Raw genomic sequence first — 25,426 nt, 5'->3', positions numbered from 1 at the left:
GAATATGTGAAACCAAACTAAAATAATACACTTTAAAATAATGAATAGATTTACTAGATAGTTAACAAATAACAAGAAACCAATCAATTCTACCAAAAAAAAAACAAGAAACCAATCAAGAAGTCTGTATATGAATTTAGTTTTCGTACATGATGCTTGTGAATACAATCATCGATGTAAATGTGCAATCCAATTGTGAGCATCCATTTGATTACTTAGAATTTAGAATCATACATTGCATTATTGGTAACAATTGACCATTTTCAACCAAAGGGCTCCAACTACAAATAGGTATGCATGAGAGACTGAAAAAGTTGAGAGCATTTGCACAATTAAGCGAGATCAACTCAATGCAAATTTTTTTGCCATTTGTATTAGTTGGACTATTTGACCAGCGTCAAGCATGGCTTCATGTTTTGAAATGTAAACATAGGCATGGCAATCCACATATATATCATGATACCAATAATGCAAATGATCGAATAATAAATTACTCATCCATCATACGAAAACTTACAAGATGAACAAGGATGAGTTGATTAACATGATAGAAACAAATCATAACAAAAACAAATAAGGGGGATTGAAGTAGGGGTTCACAGGGGAAGATGAACAATCAAGTCAATCTCTTGTTCCATCATTGTAATTATTGTTTATTTTCCAGACAATACACTGCAATTATCGTTTGGAGTTACACAATCACCAATCACAGTAATAAAAATAAAGTTCTCAAGTAGGCGATCGTAATTCTAAGAGATAAAGATGGATGTTAAGAGATCACACAATCTACGAGGGTGATTTTTTTTTTCCATCCATTTTAGTTTATGTGTATATTATTTTTCCATAAACCAACCAGTAGCTTTATATATGATGCAAATGGGTTATTTTTATTTTGTTGGTACAACTCATGCTAAGAGTTAAATAGTGTTTGGTTACTTGGCACGTTGTAGTCATCTTTTTCTTTCTTTTAATCCTTATCGAGTCAAACCCCTATAACATGCAAATAACAAGTATATCATACAAGTATTACTATTTAAACTACAAACTACAACCACTCATCAGGGGAAACACAATAATTTATAAACTATTAAGTTAATCATGCATACGAGTGTAACACACTTGTCTATCATAAATGGACCACATAGTGATTCATTCACCTTTTAAGTTCATGTCTATCAAATCATTATTATTCTCGTCTGCACGTACGTGTCAACGGCTGGGGCAAAAGATTGAACAGCTGAAATGACTCACACCTTAGGTTAGTTGGAACCCAACCTTAGTCTTCATGCATGTTATGCTAATTCGGGAAAACTCAAATCAAACTATTTATGTAATAAACAAAAATTCAGGTAATTCAAAAAATAACATATTGTTTTAAAGATATTTATTTAAGTAAAACATATGAAAATTCAGTCCATATACCCTTTGAATAAGAAAAAACAATGTAAGAGTGACAAAACCATTTATATATGGTTTTATTTCTCTGTAAACATTTAACACGTGACATTTTATCCGATAAAAAACCGTAGCATGTGAAACCGTTACATGTCAGTTTCACACACCGAACCGAACCGCCAATTATAACCAAACCGGCGGTGTATGCGTGTTCATCTGGATTATTATTGGACGGTCTCGATTAGGTAGTGATGCCGAAAGGATCGCATTTGGATGGAATATCCGAAGTCTGCGTGACCCGTAAGCGCATTACCGACCCACTATAGAAGCATGACCGACATATTTATAGTAATTTGACGGTTTTGCCCTGAATTGAGACATTTATCTTTTTCGGAGATGGAGAAGTTTAGCGTTACACGCTATTTCAACTCTTGGTAGTAGATACCCTGAATCATGATATTATAGAAGCGCTCTCAAATTTAACCGCTCCTTCTAGAGAGTCATTATCTCTATTTATCGCTACCGCGATTCTCCAGAGAGTGGGATTTTGTTGGGTTGGTCGGTAGGTACTAAATCGATCAAGAGCTCCTAGTGTTCCAGCCACTCGTTAGTCTTACAAGAAACCAACACCTAAGCCAACCATTTCTGGAATGCCTGACTCTCGCTTTCTTCCACTAGAACCCCATAGCCAAAACAAGTAAAGAAAACCCATTATATAACGCGCATCGGAACCCTAACATGGTTTCAGTCAAATTCTTCCTCTGTTATTCTCCTCTCCTTAGTTGAGTTTATGTCCGCGTGTCTGTCTTGGATTGGGAACTGAGGATTTAGGCATTTTTTGCGATTAATTGAGTTTTGCTTGTTCTGGTTTCTGGTGATGGGTTGAAGAAGGAAATCCATCTGTTTGAGATTTGGGGGATTATGGAGTGGGATAGTGATGTTGAAGGGAGCGGTGATGAGGAGGTGTTCTTGTTGAATGATGGAGGCCCCTTTTCGTTTAATATTGGGAGTTTGCTTCAGACGTCTTCTTGTGGGTTCGCGGTAACGGATGCTTTCGAGCCTGACCATCCGATTATATATGTTAATACTGGGTTCGAGCTGGCTACTGGTTACAGAGCAGAGGAAGTCCTTGGACGGAACTGGTCAGTTTTTTCTTTGTTTCTCTTCACCCTATTTATCTTTTAATATGTTATCCCTGTAACTTGATTCGTGGTATTGGGATGTATTGGACAAACACAAAATTCTATAGCTGTTGTTCTTTGATTACACCCTTAGCTGCTTTCGTTTCTATCGCCGATGAAATCAATTTGGTGTTTCTACATCAGTTGTATTGGTGAATCTGTTGGTCAACTTCCCGGATTGCACTGCACAATGATATATCAGTTGATGCAGTTTTGTCGAGTGGGCATTTTAAAATGCAAGAATGCTAATGATCTTTGTTGATGCATTTTGAGAGAGGATTTGAAGTACTAGTTGAGCAGGTCATGCAACCATTTGAAGGTGTGGAGATGTCACCTAAGGTATAATTTGAAGAACTCTAAATACAGCGGTGAATTTGGTAATGGGGTTGTGATATAATCCCGGGTCAAGGGCCAGTATTCAGGATCCTCTACATAGCACCAGCAGTGTTAGAGTTGAAAACCCTGCTGTTCTAGGTCAAGCCTTAGTGGACAGGAGCAATTTAGGGCTTGTAACCCTGCTGTCTAGGTCTGGAAATCAAGGACGGCAGCTAATCTCCATAATATTCTCACAACAGGTCAATTAAGGCTTAGCTCCTTGCTGCCCAGGTCTGAATATCGATGAGCAGCTAAACTTCACTCAAAACACAACAGGATCCCAGCGGCAAGGTCTAAATTGATTTCCAACCCTTGGTTCTAGGTATAGGGAAGGTCTAGGGTCAATTGAGGAGAAGGATTTATTTGGCGTGGCTAGGGTTAAAGCCCGAAATTAAAGAGAATTTTCTGTTTTAAGCAAAACTATGATTGCAGGATATTTCCCAAGTTAGGGTTTGAGGTTTTTAGGGTTTTTTTTGGAAGTTATAGGGTTTAGGGTAGAGATGGGATTGAAGGTAGGTGCTAACCCTAAGGCAGTATGCAAAGGGGAAGGGGGTCTATCGATGGCTTCACTTATTGAGATTTAGGGTTTTAGCAAAATCTGCAGAATTCTGGGACTTCCAGACTCCGCTGTAAGGGGGAGAAGAAGAAAAGAAGAAGAGAATGAGAGAAAAAGGGTTGGGGAGTTAGGGGAATGGGAGAGGGGGGGGGTTGGGGAAGGGAGGGGACCCTACCGTGGGTTCCTAAGGGAGGGAGAAAAGGCTTGCGGGGATAAGGGCTGGGGATGGCTAAAACTAGGATTTGGTGATGGGAGAGGGTGCCACAAGGTGTAGGGAGAACGGGGAGGACTGTGTAGCGGTTGGGAGAGTGGAATGGGGTAGGGGAGGGGGCTGGGATCACACTTACTTGATTACAATGGGGCTGTTGAGTGAAAACAGAATTGACGAAGCCTCTAGGGTAGCCGCAGGCTTGAAGAAGCTGAACTGCTGAAGAACAATCTGCAGAATTTGTGAACTACTCATATCCCTAAAAACCCAGGTCACGGGCTTGCTTCCCACGACTCCAGGTCTGCTGATTTTGTTTAATTATCAAAACTGATTTGCTTACAATTAGGTGGGGCCTTTTTATAATCTTACAATTGAGGCAAACCAACGAAGAGTCAACCTAGAAAACTTACTTGGACTCAACTTGGAGAATCCAATTTGGATTAGGATTCCTCTTTCTAAACAACTTTAAAAAAGGACTCTCAAAACAACTAGAAAATGAGTCTTCTAGAGAGCCCCTGAATAAAGATAACTTGCCAAACAAATAACTCCTCCTAGAAGGAATCCTACTTGAAAATTGGATTCCAACTGGGATTCCTACTTAGACAAAGACGCTTAAATAACTTGACCAAAACAAAACAAAATAATAAAAATAAAAATAGACGTAAACTCCTAACAACATTCTGAACCTAAGTAGCCCTGCTTGGGCTCCGCAAGAGGGGGAAGATAACCAAAAAACCCCTGGTCAGTTTCAGACAGCCCTAGTTGCTGCATGATCTGGGGGTTGTTTTGGGCTCAAATTATGAAGTGCCTTATGCTTGCCAATCTTGGTTACATCAGGTTGCGAGATGGTTGAGGTTCCTTTTGATTTAATTTCTTAGGTTGGTGGATGGGGAGGACTCATGATTTAATTAGATTTTTGCTAACAGAGTAACAGAATTTCTACTGTTGATTGACACTATGTAGAAAGCTAGTCATTATCCAAGATAGCTTGGAATCACAATATCTTGGTCACATTGGGTAGGTAACTCACTAGGCTAACAAATGTCATTTAGATAACACTAGTGGAATGGGTTTTGGCTTTCCACCAGTGGTAGACACAAAGGAAAGTCTTGGAGCTAACAAAATTCCTCTGATCTCTAATTATGAAAATCGATTGAACGGTTAATACGTAATAAGCAATCAAACCAGCTTTTCTACAATGCTCTCACATTATGGACTTGTAGGTGTACGTAGGTAGGCCTCATCTAGCTGTCACTTTCTAGTCAACATCCACATCATTATCATCTCTCTAAGTCTTAGGTGCAGATTGTTTGGGCATTGAGAAATAATATTCCCATTGATTCTGATGGGGTGCATTTCAGAAGCTAACATGGTCCAAATTCCTGAATGTCAAAGAGATGGTAGATACGCTGTATCTTGGGCTGCTTATTGTGCTCCGTTCTCTCACATGTGAGAGTATTGTCAAATCTGACCTCTAACTTTTCCTTTTTTTAAGATTGGAGCTTCTTCTTCTTCTGGTGTAGCCCTAGATTAATTGATGGTCAACTAGGAGCTAGTTCTTCCAAGATCTAGACCAGAACCAGCTAATGGGACAAAATGGTCAGGTATAGGTAGGTTTAGTTATGGTGAATGAGATGGTTTTTTTTCATGTTATCTCAAATGAGGTCTTGTCTATGATTAGTGATGTAGATGATGAGATGGATGGGTCCAAACACTCTCAGATGGGATGTTTTAGGTTAGGTTTTACTGGCAAACAAGGTGAAAATTATTGATATGGGGTGATACTTCAGAGTGATGTTTGGGCAACCAAGGGTTTTCAAAACCTACTGGAACTTGGATCAATTGTGGGCTTTACGGTAGGGATGGTGCTTTGGAAGCTTGGATTGATTTGAATGGTTGGTTATGAAGTTATGGGATTTCTTGAGTTTGGGTTAAGAAATTAGAGTTTCTATCAGGAACTGGTGTAGTGTAGGGTTAGGGTTGTCAGAAGCTTGGAAGGAATGTAGTAATATAGAGATGTGATCTTTCAAGTTTGGTTGGATTTAGATGCCTCAATTGGAAGATATGAAGTTTCTTGTTTTTTGGGTTTTTTAGAGTCTGAAAATTAAAGAGAGTTGTGGTGGGGGACCTGATTAAAAGGTGATGGGGGAATGGGTGTAGGCCTCATGGTCACCTGGGTGCTCTTTCCCCCTCCGAGAGTGGGGATGGAGGGACCTTGTAGTTTGTAGAGGAGCTGTAGTGGAGATACGAAAGGCTGAATCCTCAGCCACTCCAGGAACTTGGATATCACACACCAGGAATCTTAATAGAAACCACTGGGTGGAGGGACCTTTTGGTTTGTGGAGGAGCTCTAGTGGAGATACGAAGGCTGAATCCTCTGTCACTCCAGGAGCTTGGATATCGCTCACCAGGAATCCTAATAGAAACCACCTTGGATGCTACTCACCAAGGATCATATGCCTTTACATGTTACTCACCAAAGGAACGAGTCCAACCTATTTTGGATCAGACATTTTTAGAAAAAGCAGCAGAGCTGAAGCAAATACTCAATATTCAATCTGTATTTATTGGAATATGAGTTGAATACTTGAATACCAACTAATACTAGGATTTATAACTTGGACAGAACTAGGATTTTTAACTGAAATAGGTCTCATACCCTTGTATAAATAGGAAAATACATCCTAATATCTCATTAAAATATTAAAAAACCCATCTGAAGTTGGACCATAAATTAAAACAATAAAATTATGGTTCAATTAAAAACACAAAATGAACTAAAATAAAACCAACTATGGGGATTTTCATACGTACTCAAGGACCCATTAGTTCCATTAAGTTGGGTGATTACAAGGGTACTTATCCAGTGAAGGCCCAATACTCAGGCAACCCTTGACCCATTCCTAGGTAAGAGAACCAAATTTGATGCCAGCATCTTCTGCCATGGTCAGGAAAAAGAACCCGATTTGGTGCTTGTAACTTCTTGGCCATGGTCTTCTGTCAGAATCCGAAACATTCTTCTCTTTTCATCCCATTGAGTTGTTCAGATTCAATCTAAGTCTCTCATAATTGAGATTTCTGATCTTGAACCATAATCTGGTCAGTCAAACCTTATAGTTTCTCTACTACATCAACTGTGATGCTGTGGAAGCTACTTCTTTTGGGATGAATATGAGGAAATGTTGCTTATACAGAAAAAGAGAAGCTAAGAAATCTTAACGGATTCTTGACAAAGGCGTGATGTTTTATGTCAGGAGTTTTAGCTTCCAAGAATTACTTGGGTTCGAGAAGCTTAATCCATGAGGGTTCTTTGAGCGGTACTTTTTCACTTCTTTTTAAGCCATGTTAGAAGTATGGCAGGAGTCAAGTTGCAGTTAAGATACTCAGGTGAGGGGGAAGGAAGCCATGAATGAGACACAACCTTCATCCAAGCAGGGTTATATGTACAACTTGTCGTGAATGTTGATGGTATTATGTTACCAGTATGATATTTCTGGCATTAATGAAGTTAAATATTTTATGAATGGATTTTCTGATAAGATCTCTGGGTTCCCTTGGATATTTTATGGGAATTGAGGTTGTGAATAGCAGTCATTAGCTTTCTCACAGGGAGCATGTGACTGTGTGTTGCATCTTGTGTGTTGCATCTTCTGTGAGAGGTTGTCAATGGTAGTCATTAGCCTCTCAGAGGAAGCATGTGACTATGTTTTGAATCTTCTGCTAGAGATTGAGATGCTTAAGACTAATCTTGTAATATGCCATGCTCATCAAAAGTTTGTGGCTGCTGATGGTGAGGCACTTCAATTTAAGTATCAATACAGGGGCCCGGTTGATAAGCTCGTGTAGCTTGCTGAGCTAGATAGTTTCTTTCTGAGTAGGGTTATTAGTTGGTTAATGGACAGACATCCAAGTGGGACTGTCATTGGGACACAGCTTGTCAGACTTCTCGTTATCTGAAAAGTGCTCCAGGGAATGGTCTAGTACGAGTGTTGATTTTGTTGGATATTCTGATGTAGAATGAGCTGATGCTGAAGATGACAGATGGTTTACCATACTTGGTTTGAATCTTGCTTCTTGCTGAAGTAGGAAGGCAGAAGCAGATTAAAGTAACAAGGTCTAGTAGTAGGCTGAGCATAGTACTATACAGAATTGATGTCGTTGAAATTTCTTCTTCAAGAGCGTGGGTGGCTAATAGCAAGTTTTGTCAATGAGTTCAGCAATTTACTGTCTCATGAGTGCACCAAGCACATTGAGATTGATTGCCACTCCGTACATTACTTTGTTGATGATGGACAAAACAATGTTTAGTAGAAACCTAAATAAGCATAGATTTTTCAATTTTTTTGTCTATCCACTTTGTCAATTTGTGTCTTCAGTTGTATCCTTCCCTGCCCTTGCCAATTTCCAGTGTCTGTAGTTGTGGAAAGATCTTCAATTGGAATTTCGTTACCAGTCCCCCCACCCCCCAAAACCAAAAAAGAAAAAGAGAAAAAGGAAAAAGGAAAAACAGCCAGCTAAAAAATGTGAAGTTAGTGCACAATATGAGTATGGAGAAAAGCATCATTACATATGGCCTGTTATATACCAATGTCCTGGGGATCTGATATATTATGTACAAGCTGCAGATCAAGAGGGTGTCTTAAGTAAAATTTACTGAGTGGAAGTCCCTACAAGATTCTGTATCATCCTTGCTCAGCTTCTCCATTCGAAGCCTTGACTTTCCAATGTCTATGCCATTCCTCAATCTTTCTAGAATGGCTTCGCTGGCTATGTTGCCACAATGAAGCAGCTGTCATAGGCTTATTTACTGCTGCTTCTTTGTCAGTATTTAGTAGCATCATAATTGTTCTCCAATTTTGCGCTCATACTAAATCTAGAGTTCCACTAATGTAGGGATTATTTGAGTCATATTCTCTGTATTTGTTGTTGATTGTCTTCACTACCACATCCTTCCCATTTTGAGGCTGGGCGATGTAGTTTAGATTGTCCGTATGGGTCAATTGGGTCTCATACCTTATTTTGGCCCATCACTGAGTTGTGTAGACCTTTGGTGTTCTATTTTTGGGTTTAGTAATGCAATGGGCCCATTGACGAGTTCATCTAGTGGGATACATGTTAGTACAGCGGATGAATAATTAGGAAACTTAATTTGTACTTTAGTCACATAATGCTGTCAAGAGACTCAAGACCAGTCGGCAATGGAACTACAAAAGCTGTGCCTCGGCCAGCCCCATGGTATTCCTTTTCTTGGGGAATTGGCTATTCAATATTCCTCCTCCAACTGGCCTCACTCTTCTGTCCATCCGGATCTATTTTGGCTGGAGTGCCTAAATTCACTCTATACTTGACATCGATTTGCCATAGTTTTGGGACGAGATTACAGTTGTTTTTATTTGCTAATAACTTGGGATTAATCTTTTCCTGATACAATTATACAGACTTATCTTGAAAACCTTGGCATTATGAATCTTGTTTACGTGTATTAAAAATCTACCTTTGTTATTTTACTACTGATACTATGATGTCCTGCTCCAGTCGCTTTTTGCAATGCAGAGGGCCATTTGCTAAAAGAAGGCATCCTCTGGTGGATACTGCCGTGGTTTCAGAAATCAGAAGATGCATTAGTGAAGGGGTTGAATTCCAGGGTGATCTGCTGAATTTCAGAAAAGATGGCACACCTTTGATGAACAGATTGAGGCTGATCCCTATATTTGGTGACGATGATATGATAACTCATGTTATTGGCATCCAATTCTTCACAGAAGCAAATCTTGATCTAGGTCCACTTCCAGGATCTTCATCAAAAGAATCAACAAAATCATCCAATCGGTTTTGGTCTGATTTGTCCTCTTATAGGCATGTTCCATCTGGGCTGGGAAATATTCCACGTGATTTTTGTGGCATATGGCAATTAAACGACGAAGTTATATGCCAGAAGATACTTTCACTATTAACTCCCAGGGATATTGCTTCTGTTGGGTCTGTGTGCAAGCGGCTTTACTATTTGACAAAGAATGAGGATTTATGGAGAATGGTTTGCCAAAATGCATGGGGTAGCGAAACCACACGTGTATTGGAAACGGTGCCTGGGGCTAAACGAGGGGGATGGGGTCGATTGGCCAGGGAACTAACCACTCTTGAAACTGCTGCATGGGGGAATTTGACTGTTGGAGGTGTTGTGGAGCCCTCTCGCTGCAACTTTAGTGCCTGTGCTGTTGGGAATCGGGTGGTCCTTTTTGGGGGAGAGGGGGTCAATATGCAGCCGATGAATGACACATTTGTGTTGGACTTGAATTCCCCTACTCCAGAGTGGCGGCACATCAAGGTGAGCTCCCCGCCCCCTGGCAGATGGGGTCATACACTTTCTTGCGTGAATGGCTCTCATTTGGTTGTGTTTGGAGGCTGTGGAAGGCAGGGTTTGCTCAATGATGTTTTTGTTTTGGATTTGGATGCTCAAGATCCTACTTGGCGTGAAATCTCTGGTTTGACCCCACCGCTCCCAAGATCATGGCACAGCTCATGCACCCTTGATGGAACCAAGTTGATAGTATCTGGAGGTTGTGCAGATTCTGGTGTGCTTCTCAGTGACACCTTCTTGCTTGATCTGTCAATGGAGAGACCTGTTTGGAGGGAAATTGCAGTAGCATGGACCCCTCCTTCTAGGTTGGGTCATACACTCTCGGTCTATGGTGGACGGAAAATACTCATGTTTGGTGGCCTGGCGAAAAGTGGCCCGCTTCGATTCCGTTCAAGTGATGTGTTCACCATGGATCTTAGTGAGGAGGAACCATCTTGGAGATGTGTAACTGGGAATGGAATGCTGGGTGCTGGAAATCCCGGTGGTATGGCTCCACCTCCTCGGCTTGATCATGTTGCTGTGTCTCTCCCTGGTGGTAGGATCCTTATCTTTGGTGGGTCTGTGGCTGGCCTTCATTCTGCTTCCCAGCTTTATCTCTTGGACCCAACTGATGAGAAGCCTACCTGGAGGATATTAAACGTACCTGGACGGCCTCCAAGATTTGCTTGGGGACACAGTACGTGCATTGTCGGGGGAACGAGGGCTATAGTTCTTGGAGGACAAACTGGAGAGGAATGGATGTTGAGTGACCTCCACGAGCTGTCATTGGCAAGTAACGTGGTGTGATGCAGGAAAAATATAATGGTAAGTTCCATAAACTGACTACCTTTGTTTGTTGGATGAATCAGAAGATCCTTCTTTATCATTGAAACAAGTTGTTTGTTGGTTAATTGTTGCTAACATGTGCATCATTGAGTGCTGGAAGTGACTGTTATTGCTCTTCAGGACATTTTTTTCATTCTCTGTCTGCGATGCATTTTCTCATACCAGGTTCTCTTCAGGAATGTTATGTTTATGAGCGCTGCTGATATCTTGATCTTTGCAAAGCATGTAAAACTGCCGTATATTATATAGTAAGCAAGTTGCACTGGGTCCTGTTTAATTATCAGGTCAGTAGTAGTAGGTAGATTATCTATCTAGGGCTGCTGTTTCTTTTTCTTTTTGTGTTCGTTGTTCTTCGTTATGTATTATGAATTAATGAGAGAGAAAATGAAAGAGCACTTGTATATAATGAGTTGCCCAGTGCAAGACTTTAGTGGAGGATTTCATCCCCTTGCCTACTACTGCTTTTGGCCACTGTGGACCTATTTGATATTCATTTTTTGTGTTGTTTCCTTTTTTCATCGTATTGGGCTTCTGTTTGAGACTTCTTTCTTTAGCCCTGTCCCCACATTTTGATAAGTTCGTAACTACTACTGGTGTTTCTCTGCTTTGGCATTGGATGGGGGGAAAGGACTGATTATAATGAGCTTTCTTTTATTAGATAATTCAATGGGAATACAGTTCCTGGTCTAGCAGCGTGGGAATCTTGCTCTGCGTACATATATCTGCCAAATGACAAGTTGGATGGGGCTGAAATTTTGTTGACAGGTAAACCCTTGATGACCCTGAATTTCCTTGTTACTATGTCAACTTTCAGCCTGAACAAAGTTAAAGTGATTGGCAGAGGAAACAGTAAAAAAAAAATCTTTGAACCATCATAAAGGTGCATGGGGACATTAAGGCTATTGTAATCAAATTCAATTATATACCTTGATTTTTTTCATCATCCATTGCATTTGGCAGAAATAATTGGCTTGGGGCCAGTAATGTCCCTGAATTTGTGAGATTAGGAAACCTTTTATCAAACTTGGGCAACGATGACTGTTGGGGAGTAAGAAATAGAGAGTAAGGAAGCTTCATTCTTTCGAGGCCTCTGATTACTCACTCCTGATTTCCCGTTCAATGCTGTCCAAACGACTTCACTTCTCGTATTCACTCTGCTGCCACTCAGGCAATGGAGAACACTGGTAGCATTTCTGTTTGTCTGAAAAAATGATGTTGGAAACCATCGTTCTTCATATCTGCTAATTTGTGGACACAGACACGAGAATTAATGAAAAATGTGATGTAACTAATCGTCAATCTTGAGAAGCAGGGGCTAACCAGTGGAGGCAAACCGGCCTTGGGAAAAGCGTGGGGTTTGTGTTTTGGGTCCCACAAGTTTTGAGAAAACCCCCGACTTTTGTAAATGTGATGCAAATATATTATGTTTCAGATCTCCTCCTCACATTATTCAACTTTATAATGCTTGTGTGAATATGTATGCATATGGAGTAAAAGAACAAATTGTTTATGAGATTTCCAAGAAATTGATGGATTTTTTTTCCCCTTCTAAAGAATGTATATTGGATCCGATTTTTACATTTTTTGTGGAATGTGGGAATATTTGGAAAAGGCACTTGTATTAGTCCTATGATCCTTCCTCGAATTCACGAAAGATCTTTGATCTTCCTTTCTTACGAAAAAGAATTCTATGCTTCACTTTAAAGACTCAAAAACGGTGGATTCTGATTACCAAAAGTTGCGATGTCTACTCATCCCCTTTCAAGGCTAGAATGGTGGTTTTACCAAAAGATGTAGGCAAGAGAATATGGTTCTTGTCTGCAACGTGGGTTCTCATCTTTGGGTATTTCTTTATCTACTGCTAGATGGATGGGTTGGCCCACATAAAGGTATTCTCCCGAGGGCACTTTACTTTCTCATCAATTACAAAATTACCACCAATATGGAAGTGTTTGGAAGTTAATACCAATTCCAACCACTTGATTTTGTAGTCCACTTTTTGAAGGACCTTGATGCGTTACTCATAAATTTTGGAATCTGGGTTGGCTCATAGGCCCACGAGATGGGAAAGGAGGAAAAAAATGTATCCACCATCAGAATTGTTAGAATAAGCGAAAACGTGTTATATTCCTAAACTTCAAATTACAGGTTTAACAAAAATAGTATTGGAGGAAACCATACATGCTTGAAAAGCTGATAATTCCACTAACAGTACATCTCTAAAATACAATAGGGAACCCAAGTACCAAAAAATGTTGGGACTTGGCAGTAGATGATCCAAATTCCAGAAGATTCCATTGGAACCACACCAAAGTCAAGTGGTTGAAGTGATTTTTCTTTCTTTCGGTACGGTCCAACGGTGGATTCGACGCAGAGCATGAAGGGCATAATTTGTAATTATAACTGAATTGAAGGTCAAAAACAACCTACAATAAAAAATTGCAGAAGAAAAAAACATAGATCTTTAGATTTTGTTTTTTGACAACTAAAACTAAAAGATTGGGTTTCGCTTTAAAATAGTGACAAAGCTCACTGTCACACACTCTCACTCTCTCGTGGCGTCTACTCAAAGATGCCCTAATATTTATTCACACAAAACCCACCTCCATTTAGATCGTTACTGATTTTTGGGCTTTGGTTTCTTGTCTGAATTCCTGCATTTGGTTCCAAAATTCTGATTATCTTCGACAATGGCAATCACCAAGGAATCTACTCCACCTCCAGTGATCGGTAAGGCTGGGAGATACACTGTGTTCATAACACCTCCTGCGACTCCGAAAGAACCGAAAACGACCGAACGAGCGGCTCCGGTCACTCCCAAGTCGGAATCTCCAGCGAAGATTGAGTCTCCGAAGAAGGTTGTGGCTCCTGTTCAGCCTCCTCCTGTTCAGCCTCCTCCGCAGCAGTTCGAGAAGCCTGCATCGTCTAATTCTTCTGTGTATGGAATTTTCTGGAATGCTGTTGCTAAAGTTCAGAAAGGTAAGAGTCTTTTTGTCGTTTGTGGGGGTTTATTTATGGTTTTGTGACTTGGATCTCTTCCATTTGTAGTTCTTCTTTTAAGTTTTGAGGGTTTTGGGATTTTGGTGGCAGCGCATTCGAGCCTGGATGAGCATCTGGCAGACTGGTTTGGATTGAATCATTCGAGGTATCAGTGGGCGTTGAATGATTATTATGAAAGCAGGGGAATGGTGAGTTTGATTCGCTGAAAATTTTGTCCTTGGTAATTCTTTTGAATTGTTGATTTTAGTTCTGGATCTGATGTTCCATGTTGAATTGCATAGCTATTTCTTCTATTTGATGTTATAATTTTGTTCCTCATTTTGAATTGCATATCTATTTCTTCTATTTTGGTGTTTTGCATTACAGAAATTTGTCAAATGACATTCTTGCCTTGTAGCTATTTTAGTTGTTTTGACTATCTTATGCAATTTCTTTTATTAGCTAACCTTCAAATCCCTTCATAAGACATCATAGTTTTGACTTTTGCAATATGTAAATACTTCCACTGCGATGATTGGAGGAAGGGAACTTCACATAGACTTAATCCTATGAGAGTTTTTAGTTGGTTGATGATCTAGTGATATCGTTATGACCACTGTTGATTCTAAAAACTCTATATGGCATGCTGCAGTGGAGGATGCTTTTCCATGTGTGTTTTTGGCATCTTGCTCAATTGAATGAGTACATTACGTTCAAGTGTTAGGTATATGCAATATGTGCTGTTATCACTTCTTGGAGGAGTCGGAGGATGTGTATGTGTGGGATAACAGTTGTTGGTAATTTATTAGGAGTGTAAGTGGGCAATGCATGTGGTTTCAGTGAATGTGGATATATCATCCCTGGATGCTGAAATTTGCTCAGTCAAGACTCCCTTTATCTCATCAGCTGCATTAGGATGAAGTCAATTGATGGATTGCAGTGGGCTGGCAAATTTTTCATAGATATGGGAAATGGATGTGGTTTTGGATGAACGTCGATAAGCATCCCTATGCTGAATTTTGTGCAGTTTAAAGCTTTTCGATACCTTACCAGTTGCCTTAAAGTAAAGTCTTTGGTGGGTAAAAGGTGCTTTGCCAATTGTTTCTAAATATGGTCTCACAGTCAAGCACCTTAACCTGTTGTATTTTTTCATAAAATATAGTCTTTGTATAATCTCCTGTTTTTAAAATGTTGACTTTTCACTGATTCGTTCTGGTACATGTGAAAGTCTGTTTGGAGTGAAACTTAACACATAATTAAAGGAGGCTGGGTCCTATTCGTGCACCAAATTTACATTCTACTTGAGTTGGCATGTCGGAAGGAGCTGTCCTATTCTAGTTGAACATTTAACACCTCAAGTCTTGGTTAGGCCTGTTTATGGCCAGGTTGCAAAAACATATGTGCCCAAATTCAAGTCTGTACTACTGCAATTTTCGATAGATGGATGTTTGAATACATCATTAATGATTTTAAGTTACAGTTTCCTGAGATAGTCTTACTTTTGTGAGACATGAGTTGTCTGCACTGCTCAACTTAGCCTTGTACCAACTACTTGGGGGGTTCATTTGGGAGGTTGGGGGTGTTACACTGAGGAGTTTGGTTATGTGGTTGCCATTGCAGTCAATTTAAACTCAAATAGTAAGAATGAATAGAGAAAATACAAAAATTCCAATGGTAATTTTGTGTGCTGAATTATCTATGAATCTAGATTTCCCCTTAATGATTTTTTCATGTTTAAGTTTAATAAATAAGGTTCAGAGACCCTGATGGCTGTGATACTTTTGCCTACGTATTTCACACGCAGGCATTTATTTCTGCTTGGAAATGGTACAAGTAGAATTCTTTTATTTACAGAAGTGATCTGTGACTATGATTTTCATGCATCATATGTGTTTTGGTTACTTGAATGTACAATGGTTGGTTCTAGATGAAAGAGACGATAAAAATAATATATGACGCATTACCATTTTGTTTGACACAAATAAATTTTCATCGACAACCTCCACTAGAAAGTGGATATTAGTTGGATGGAGATTTACTTTCCTTATCATGTGGATTTATTTGCCTTTTGGGTTCATGACTTGTTATATATGTGCTGCTTGATTATGCATCTATGCTGTGTTTCTTGGTTGGACATTATCATCTCAGCCACCACTGATCATAATAGCATGGATGATTATTGTTAGGTAGATTGCATGCTTAACTATTTTCACACTTCCTTAATGTCAACTCTACCGCAGGACCAAGATTTTATACCCAAGCTATGTGATTTTGCTGGCTGAATTTTGGTGAAAATCTCTTGTTTAATGGTTCTATCCCGGTCTTAATGTTAGTTTGACCCATGTTGATTGGATATTATTATGAAGTGACACCTCCAATTTATGCCTTGGTTCTGCCTTGAAATTGTTTTGACATCAGGGGAAAGAAGACGTGAAACCAAAAGATTTGGCTAGCAAAGTTCAGACTGTGTAACATGTTGTTGGGACAGGTAACTTTTGTTTCAACATTCTAGAGTAACAAGACCGGACAACATCACCATGTTTCTGAACTTGAACTTCTGTGAGTATGCAGCACTATGACGTTGTAGAGGCGCTTCACAACTTAAATCATATTTATGACATACAAGGACAAAGTGACAGCAATTTTCGTTGGACAGCTCAAAGGGTTCTTCCACCAAACACTCTGTTTGTTTGTTGTTGTAATCCCCCCACCTCTTATACTGCATCAGCCAACAAAAGTATGGTGTTTCTATTAGGTTCTGTGGTGCGTCACCATCAAAACCCAGATGGTCTTCTTTTGTGCTAAGCGTCCACCCAGTATATATAATATTGAGAGATCTTGGAGACATCTGTGAATATTGAATGCTTGTTAAGTTATTTACAAGGCCTATGCTAGAGAATTGCTTGAGCCCTTCTCGTCTTCATATTTTTATTGCTATTGGGTGCAATTAGGCCCTCGTCTTCATCAAGCATAAAGTCGTTTTATTTATTTATTTTTTTCTTTTTTAACCAGCAAAGCCTCTGGATCACTAGTATCTAGTAGGGGAAAAGAATGGAGCTCCCAATTTTCATTAATTGAATGTGTTTTTTTGGGTCAAATGTAAACTTTTATCTAGCTGTCAAGCGAAATGTTAGAGGAGAGAGTTTGCAATACAAGCTGAAGGTGATTCTCTCCAACCACGGGCCAAGAAATCAGCAAGCTTATTACAAGACTTGTAAACTGAAAAGCCACAAAATGAAACTTAGCAGACCGCCTCAGAATATTAGAATTCAAGCCATAGCTGGGCCAATCTAAAGACTCTGTGAGGCAATCTGAATGGACTACTGAGTAATTCAAAGTTCACTAGCAGTTATAATAGCGTCTCTTCTTGGTTCAAGCTCTGAAGCTACTGCTGAAAATTCAAAAATTTTTGTAGAGACAAAATATTCAGTTGGACTCTAGATTATGCTGCATCTTCCCGCTTGCTTGATCTCTTTATCCCACAATGCATCTATGAAAATTTTGAAGCAGGTTTGAGGTGGTGAATTTTTTTTTGTCATAAGTTCCATGGTTGTTGCCTAAAATTCTGAATCATCAATTGGAACTTGTTGATTAATATTTTCTTGCACCCATTTTACCTTATTGATGAACTTGTACATCAACAGCAATTTATTAGTAAGAGAAAAGGTTTTTGAGTTGGGAATCAACTCATTTTTTGCTAACAGAATGACCCAACATGATACAATCCTTCTTCAATTTACATTTGTTTGATTGGAGGTTTGACTATGGATTGGTTTTTGACATTTAGCAAGCAATGGCAATCTATTTTCACATGAAAGATCCATTCTTTGAATACTTCCAAACCCATGTATCCTCAGTCTCCTCTGAGATAATTGGGATGGAGAATTGCCTAAGACTTATTAAATTTTCTGAAATATGATGATTTTTAGTTCCCAATGGACCGATTGATTAGCTCATTAACCAAAATGAGCTCATAGGAAAGAGGGGATCTTGAAGGATATGGGGAGAGAATGGGGAATCCAAGGGTCGTGAAATACTCGTGTTGAGAGCACATTTCCAATGCTACAAAACAACCTTTTTTAAAAGAGCCTCTCTTCCAACTAATATGCTTTTCCATCCTCAGGATGAACTTTTTGATTGTCTTGACCACTACAAGATTCGATTCTGATTAATACTTGCTCTTCACTACTTTAGTCCAAAGGGAATTAGGATTTGTGGGAAGCCTCCATCCTTGTTTTGCCAACAAAGCTTCATTTATTGAATGTTGTGGCATGATTTGCCTTATTATCTCAAAAAGCAAATAAATAAAAACTGTAATTACAATCCTCCACATCCTCACCCCCCCCCCCCCCCAATAAAAAAAGAAAAAGAAGAAGAGTCCTCAACTGCATATTATCTCAAAAAGCAAATCAACAAAAAAAAATGAAATTACATAATCAAGCATAGTTCTAGGTAATGAGAGTTCATTGAGTATGGTCTCCATTTGAGGTAGAAGATACTTGGTCTTTTGAGACAGAATAGTCTGAACTACCAATGCTTAGAGTAAAATTTGGAGTAGTAGACATTAGATGTTGAAATGGGTTTGCAGGAGTCTTAATCTCAGTTCCTCCCTCCAACATGTTCACCACTTTGCTCATAAGTGGTCTAGCATCTGGCAAGTACTGAACACACCAGAGAGCCACCATTGCCATCCTCTCTGCCTTCTCTCTGTGTTCCTCTTGAATCCCAAGATTTTCCAAAAGTTCACCTAGCTTCCCCTTCTCAAACATCTCCCATGTCCATCTTGGTAGCCAGTTCTCAGGCTCACTTAGATTAGAATTGTGGTTTTTTCTCCTTCCCATAATTTCAAAAAGAAGCATACCATAGCTATAGACATCACATTTATGGGTCACTGGATAGGGCATATACAGCTCCGGTGCAGCATAACCCGGTGTCCCTCTACAATCTGTCATGGTTATATGGCTGTTGGCTCTATTACTGAGCTTAGCCAATCCAAAATCTGCAACCTTTGGAAATAGCTCTGCATCAAGGAGGACATTCCCTGGCTTTATATCGTAGTGAATTATTCTTTGCTGACACTCTTCATGCAAGTATGCAATCCCTTTTGCTGTTCCAACTGCTATTTCATGTCGCTTTTCGAATTCCATTTCTTGGTTCTTGTCAAATAATATACCATCAAGGGATCCCTTATCCATGTACTCATAGACAAGGGCTTGCACTGTGGAGTCATAACAGAAACCATAGAGTCTAACCAAATTGACGTGGTATGTTCTTCCAATTGTGCTTACTTCTGCCATGAACTGCTCTTTAGCTTGCTTGTCTGAAGCTTTGTTGAGGACCTTGATTGCCACTGACACCCCATTTGGTAACTCTCCTTCATAAACAATACCAAAGCCCCCAAATCCTAATTTTGTTTTGTAATTCTGACTGAAATCAGATAGCTGTTGAGGTGAAAACATCATTGGCTTCTCCTTGGCAATATCACTGAAAAATCTCTTCATTGTTGCTTCAATTTGTGGGTCAAGAGAAGCAGAGAAACCCTGTGTTGCATCCGAGATGGGTCTTCTTCTGCCATTGCCAATTTCAATACGGGCATATGGCATAACGTCAGATGGGTCAACCCCTTTTGTAGCCTTGTTCAAGTATCTACTGACTACAATCATGGTTGCAACAGTCGCGATGCTGCCCAGAACTATAACTATAATAACTGAAAAAGTAAAATAAGAAAATACGATCAATAGTTTTTTATGAAACAAATAATAAATATTATAAAGATTATGATAAGTCGAAAGAACGCCTACAAGAAAGTAGTATATCTTACCTATAATAGTAACAATTTTCCATGTATCCATCTCTGTAGGTTGAAACAAATCAGCGGGGAAGAAGCAGAGGAGGGTGAGCCAAGTCTGGTGATGTTCAATGACCAAAAAGCAATAAAAAGAACAATAACAGAAAGAAGAATAAGAAGAGGAGAGGGAAAAACTAATGATGGTAGGTTGTGTGATGCACCAGAAGATGCAATGATAAGAGGATAAGATGTCATAGTCAAACCACACGGCCGTTTGATTGAAATTTCGGTCAAAATTTTTATCTCAAGACCATTGAAATTCTACGGTTGATATTCAATTTCAACAGATTTCAGATATGTCAGTTCGAAATCTCGACTTGACGGCGCATGACCCAAACAATTTTGTAGTTAGAGATGACAGCCTAGTTCTGTCTCAACAAAGAAAAATAAATTATTCCTCTGAGAAAACGTGGCAATGAATTGTCCCTTCATTTTCATTAGATAGTTTGTGAGAACTATACAACGTGTTTAAATGTAATACATATAAGAAACGTGTCTAACTAAAACGTCCAAAAAATAAAAGGGAAAACGAAGAAAGTCAAAAAACCACTTCAAGAAAACAACTGTAACTAAGAAAAACCACTTCGTACTTTGATAAATCAATACGGATGGTTGACCCAAAAAAAAAAATCAATACCGATGGCCTAATACTATCTGAGAAAACATGACAATGAATTGTCTTTTCATTAGATAGTTTGTGAAAACTATAAATACAAATAAAACACGTGTTTAATTACAGTGTGCCTAACAATCGCATGTATCTGTGACTGCTTAACGTCACATTTCAGGGTAAAAAATTTTGGTTTTTATTTTATAACACAAGGATCAATCAATTGCCAAGTTGCTAAGGATCTTTTCAGAATAAACCCGAATCAATTGAACTTTATAATTTTTTGTTTTTGAAATTTTAAAGAAATCTTGAATTTCCAAAAAAATAGAATAAAATTCCACTTACATCTCATCAACAAATTACCTTTTGAGGATAGAGCTTGTGCTGTGTTCTGTGTAGCTTTTTTTTTGTTGAAAACAACCATTTTTGGATGACAAGAATCATTAACATCAGATGTTCCATCGGCTTTGGGTGTTTCAGATTAGGTATATTTAGGCTGCGTTTGTTTGCAAATGTGGGTTGGGAAAAAATAGGTGAAAAAAAAAAACACATGTGGGCCCCATGTGTAGTGGGGTGAGAGAGAGGGAAAGGAAATGAAATGGTTTTGTGGAGAAGTGATAGTGGTGGTTCCACTTTTTACTTTTCCAAACTTTTTCACAAAATCTTACCAAATTTGTGGTGTTTTAAAATGGTTTGGGGTGAGAAAGTTGGGCTGCCCATCACTAGACAATTTCCTTAATTCAAGAAAACTTGTCTCTCACTTTCCCACCCCAAGCAACCAAACAATTTACAATTTTAAGACTTAAAGGAAAAATAATAAATTCTACATTTTTTTCAAAAATTTTCCCACTCATTTTTTCCCACCCCACCTTTATTCCAGCAAACAAACGCAGCCTAGGGGTTGGCAACTACTTTGCCAAATGAATTGGAAGTTTACTATCTTGTCGATAAAATTTTGGTCATTTAAACTATCAATCGAGTAAAAATGTCAACCTTACTTCCCCTCCCCTTTCTGGTTAGCCAGGTGTTGCTTCGAAATTTGAGTGTAGACCAACTGAATCGTTCAGGGACCAAATCGGTTCATGAAAAATAAAGAAAGTGATTGTGGGCCGCCTCTAAGGATGGAAAACCATCTCCAGTGATTGAGTTATATTCGGATAAACACAAACCCTCTTAAAGAGGAGTAAATGCTCCCAGAAGACGAAGAGAGAATGTTATTGGATAGTTGCAGGGGAATAATAACTAGAGTTAACGTTCTTGGATGTACCCTCATTCGGATAGGGTGTTTGTATATCATTTTCTATACATTTGAGGTGGTGAAGACATCATGTAACCCTTGGATTCTAGAATTTCCAAAAGGAGGGTGGTGATGGCTTGAGAAGCGTAACTTGATCAGCAAGCCAAACTCCAATCTTCCCTAGGAAGCTTCAATACAGTTGTACATAATTGTACCGAATAAGGTCCTCAGATTATCACTGACATAGATATCACAACAAGTCCAATCTTTGGTAGACAAAACAGTAGGGTGCAATACTCGAGTAAGCCGTAGGCTAATGAGAAGCTTCCTGACTATCAATGAACATTTAATAAATCTCAGTGCATTTCAATGCAGAAATTAATGCGTTGATTGACGTTTGAGAGATACGCGCAGAGTCCTCTGACAACGTTACTTTATTTGAGAAGTAGCTTGTCAAATACTCGTTGAGAGATCAGCGGAGAAGCTTCCCGTGACAACTGGCTGTCACCAAGTGGCGCTCTTCTTAGCAAGCTTTTCTTCTAGGAAGTGCCTCGCCGAGAAGTGCTTTACTAATTTAATGAACCAGGATCGAACCAAAGTACTGATTTGGTTGGTTCACCATGGCCTAGAGGTCTGAGCCAAACATTCATAACACCAGTGAATACAGCAAGAAACACAACTATATCATTTTCCCAAGAAAGGGAAAAAAACTATTTCATAATACTTGGTCAAGTCTAGTAAGGCCGGGTCCTTTGTCAGATTCAAAAGCATTAAAGGAAATATTCCCAGCTTCCAAATAGTATTTTCTTTGGACAGCTCAAGGGGTCCACCAAACAAGGAGGTTCTTGTTGTTCTAATTCCTTCTTTGTGTGGTGAGCATCAGCCGCTATATATAATATTATAATATTAAGATTTCCTCAAGATAACTATAAGTTACTGAATGGCTTGTTATGTTATTCTAAATCTATTTTTGCTTGGCTATGGATGCTTGGATTAGTGGGAAAAGTCTTGTTGGTGTCCAATTTCTCTTTTGTTGTCTTTTCTCATATTTGTAGTTTTCAGTTTTTCAGTTCAAAAAATGAGTTGCTTTTCTAGCATGTGACTAGTCAGAAGGACATCCATAGATTTGAATACAAGAATATCTGTTTTGGTCGAAGAAGATTTTCAATCTATTACAGGGTACCCTATACACGTACATTCTCTCAGAAAGCAAATTAACAGAAAAATGAAAATTAGATAATATAATCAAGCATAGTTCTAGGTAATGAGAGTTGATTGAGCATGGTCTCCATTTGAGGTAGAAGATACTTGGTCTTTTGAGACAGAACGGTCTGAGCTATTAAAGCTTAGAGTAAAATTTGGAGCAGTAGACATCAGATGCTGAAATGGGTTTGGAGCAGCCTTAATCTCAGTTCCTCCCTCCAACATGTTCACCACATTGCTCATAAGTGGTCTAGCATCTGGCAAGTATTGAACACACCAGAGAGCCACCATTGCCATCCTCTCTGCCTTCTCTGATCTGTGTTCCTCTTCAATCCCAAGATTTTCCAAAAGTTCGCCCAGCTTCCCCTTCTCAAACATCTCCCATGTCCACCTTGGTAGCCAATCCTCTGGCTCACTAAGATTAGAGTTGTGGTTTTTTCTCCTTCCTAGAATTTCAAAAAGAAGCATACCATAGCTGTAGACATCACATTTATGAGTCACCGGATATGGCATATACAGCTCCGGTGCAGCATAACCTGGTGTCCCTCTATAACCTGTCATGGTTATATGGCTGTTGGCTCTATTACAAAGCTTAGCCAATCCAAAATCTGCAACCTTTGGAAATAGTTCTTCATTAAGGAGGACATTCCCTGGCTTTATATCATAGTGAATTATTCTTTGCTGACACTCTTCATGCAAGTATGCAATCCCTTTTGCTGTTCCTATTGCTATTTCATGTCTCTTTTCGAATTCCATTTCCTGGTTCTTGTCAAACAAAATTCTGTCAAGGGATCCATTGTCCATGTACTCATACACAAGGGCTTGCATTGTGGAGTCATAACAAAAACCGTAGAGTCTAACCAAATTGACATGGTATGTTCTTCCAATTGTGCTTACTTCTGCCATGAATTGCTCTTTAGCTTGCTTGTCTGAAGCTTTGTCAAGGACCTTGATTGCCATTGGCACCCCATTTGGTAACCATCCTTTATAAACAATACCAAAGCCGCCAGATCCTAATCTTATTCTGTAATTCTGACTGAAAACAATCAGCTCTTGAGGTGTAAACATCATTGGCTTCTCCTTAGCAAAGTCACTGAAAAATCTCTTCATTGTTGCTTCAATTTGTGGGTCCGGAGCAGCAAAAAAACCATTCGAGGTGGATCTTCTGCCATTGCCAATTTCAATATTGGCATATGGCACACCTCCTTTGTGGCATTGGACAAGCATTTGAGGACTGCAATTACTATCACAACGGTTGCAATAGTAGCAACAACTGCAGAAACTGTCAAAGTAAAAGGAACATCTTTAGAGATTTTATCAAATCAGATTGGAAGCTAGTTAGCTACTTATATGCTTAACTTGGTTGTAGACTTGTTGTATATGTATTACCATGGAACAACTACCAAGTAAAATTCTCATAAATAATGGTAAGAAGAAAGAAAGCTTACATGCATGGGTGGTTTTTATTGAAATCAAGGAAGTAATATAACTCACCAACAAAAGCAGTTTTGACCCCTGAAAATCCATTGTCCCCCGAAGTGTCCGGTGGCGGCATCCCCTCCCATGACATCTCTTGTAACTTGAATAATAATAAAAATAACAGAATTTCAAAGAGGAAGAAGCAGAGGTGTCAGAAAAGATAACAAGAAGAGGAAAAGGAGAGGGAAAAGCGAGTGATGGTCGTGTAATGAACCAGAGGAAGCAATGAAGAGAGAATTAATTATAAGGTGGTGGTGTCTTTTATATCTGCTTCAATATGTAAAATGCTCTTGATAAAAGATATGTGAAGTAGAGCATTCAATGGTGAGAAAACTTGAAGAAACTTCCCAAGTGTGTTTATCCACAGAAATTGCTTGGGTGTTGCATAATTAATGCGTAGCATTTGTAACGAATGGTCAAGATCGAGATCCCGACCGTCCATTTCCAAAAATGTGTTTTCACACTTTTGAGAAACGGATGGTCGAGATCTAAATCTCAGTCGAGATCTCGATCTAAACTGTTTGCAACACTAAAGTCAAAATTGGGTTAGTTTTTCCACACGGAATGAATGTTATTGAATCACCGCAAACTCAATCAAACATGGTGGCGTGCTATTTGTGAGATTGTGACTACTCAAGATCTGTTGCTCTTGACATGAAATTGCTTCAGTCATGCACATTTAATGGGCACTACCGTCAAATTGAATTTCAAACCATCCGACCGTCCATTTCCAAAAAATGTGTTTTCACACTTTTGAGAAACGGATGGTTGAGATTGAAATCTCAGTCAAGATCTCAATCTGAACTGTTCGCAACACTAAAGTCAAAGGCAAGTTAGTTTTTCCACATGGAATGAATGTTATTGAGTCACCGCAGACTCAGTCAAACACGGTGGCGTGCTATTTGTTAGACTGTGACTACTCGAGATCTGTTGCTCTTGACAGGAAATTGCTTTAGTCATGCACATCTAATGGGCACTACCATCAAACTAGATTTCAAACCATCGGATCTAAAATTTTGGTAGAGATTTTGATATGACGGCTCAAGTTGTTTTGTGGCCGCTATTATTGAGTAAAGCTTGGCAGCTACTTTGTCGAATGGATTGAAAATGAACATCAATATGAAGAAGACTTTTCTATGACTAATAGCTACTTAATTTTTTGTCATCCTCAT

General features: G+C 39.1%; 3 protein-coding genes and 1 pseudogene across 6 annotated transcripts; 2 read left to right on the top strand and 2 right to left on the bottom strand.

Annotated features, from left to right (window-relative positions):
- Positions 1 to 1,824: 1,824 nt before the first annotated feature.
- Positions 1,825 to 11,910, top strand: LOC149009602 (adagio protein 1-like). 4 transcript variants are annotated; one of them, XR_016174465.1, is made up of 4 exons: positions 1,825 to 2,537; positions 9,251 to 10,877; positions 11,075 to 11,182; positions 11,557 to 11,910. XR_016174465.1 is itself a non-coding variant. In XM_089161658.1 (3 exons), the coding sequence occupies exons 1-2, from the start codon at positions 2,317 to 2,319 to the stop codon at positions 10,857 to 10,859; spliced, it is 1,830 nt and encodes a 609-aa protein (XP_089017784.1). In that variant the 5' UTR covers positions 1,825 to 2,316; the 3' UTR covers positions 10,860 to 10,877; positions 11,557 to 11,910. The 4 variants fall into 4 exon arrangements, 1 of the variants encoding a protein (XP_089017784.1); XR_016174464.1 differs by having other exon boundaries at positions 11,064 to 11,182; XR_016174463.1 differs by having other exon boundaries at positions 9,251 to 11,182.
- Positions 11,911 to 13,407: 1,497 nt separating this feature from the next.
- LOC149009601 (hydroxyproline-rich glycoprotein family protein) lies at positions 13,408 to 17,124 on the top strand. The gene is made up of 4 exons (XM_089163403.1): positions 13,408 to 13,877; positions 13,989 to 14,086; positions 16,296 to 16,365; positions 16,449 to 17,124. The coding sequence occupies exons 1-3, from the start codon at positions 13,589 to 13,591 to the stop codon at positions 16,347 to 16,349; spliced, it is 441 nt and encodes a 146-aa protein (XP_089019529.1). The 5' UTR covers positions 13,408 to 13,588; the 3' UTR covers positions 16,350 to 16,365; positions 16,449 to 17,124.
- A 1,107-nt stretch (positions 17,125 to 18,231) lies between these two features.
- On the bottom strand, positions 18,232 to 19,863 carry LOC149009600 (rust resistance kinase Lr10-like). The gene is made up of 2 exons (XM_089163402.1): positions 19,699 to 19,863; positions 18,232 to 19,584 (listed from the first exon to the last, which is right to left on the bottom strand). The coding sequence occupies exons 1-2, from the start codon at positions 19,727 to 19,729 to the stop codon at positions 18,341 to 18,343; spliced, it is 1,275 nt and encodes a 424-aa protein (XP_089019528.1). The 5' UTR covers positions 19,730 to 19,863; the 3' UTR covers positions 18,232 to 18,340.
- A 2,864-nt stretch (positions 19,864 to 22,727) lies between these two features.
- On the bottom strand, positions 22,728 to 23,975 carry LOC149009599 (rust resistance kinase Lr10 pseudogene; annotated as a pseudogene).
- Between the last annotated feature and the right edge of the window lie 1,451 nt (positions 23,976 to 25,426).

Source organism: Hakea prostrata, chromosome 7, assembly GCF_041222555.1.
Source record: "Hakea prostrata isolate BN-2017 chromosome 7, UWA_Hpros_2, whole genome shotgun sequence".
Lineage (NCBI taxonomy): Eukaryota > Viridiplantae > Streptophyta > Magnoliopsida > Proteales > Proteaceae > Hakea > Hakea prostrata.
This window is presented reverse-complemented; position numbering and strand designations above follow the sequence as displayed.

What these genes read in the sequence shown, in the direction of transcription:
- LOC149009601 (XM_089163403.1), top strand. Translation starts at nt 13,589, where the DNA reads ATGGCAATCACCAAGGAATCTACTCCACCTCCAGTGATCGGTAAGGCT. An exon ending in TGTTGCTAAAGTTCAGAAAG is followed by an intron (nt 13,878 to 13,988) that starts GTAAGAGTCTTT and finishes TTTTGGTGGCAG; the next exon opens with CGCATTCGAGCCTGGATGAG. An exon ending in ATTATGAAAGCAGGGGAATG is followed by an intron (nt 14,087 to 16,295) that starts GTGAGTTTGATT and finishes TTTTGACATCAG; the next exon opens with GGGAAAGAAGACGTGAAACC.
- LOC149009600 (XM_089163402.1), bottom strand. Translation starts at nt 19,729, where the DNA reads ATGGATACATGGAAAATTGTTACTATTATAG. An exon ending in GAAAATTGTTACTATTATAG is followed by an intron (nt 19,585 to 19,698) that starts GTAAGATATACT and finishes TTACTTTTTCAG; the next exon opens with TTATTATAGTTATAGTTCTG.
- LOC149009602 (XM_089161658.1), top strand. Translation starts at nt 2,317, where the DNA reads ATGGAGTGGGATAGTGATGTTGAAGGGAGCGGTGATGAGGAGGTGTTC. An exon ending in GAAGTCCTTGGACGGAACTG is followed by an intron (nt 2,538 to 9,250) that starts GTCAGTTTTTTC and finishes GTCCTGCTCCAG; the next exon opens with TCGCTTTTTGCAATGCAGAG.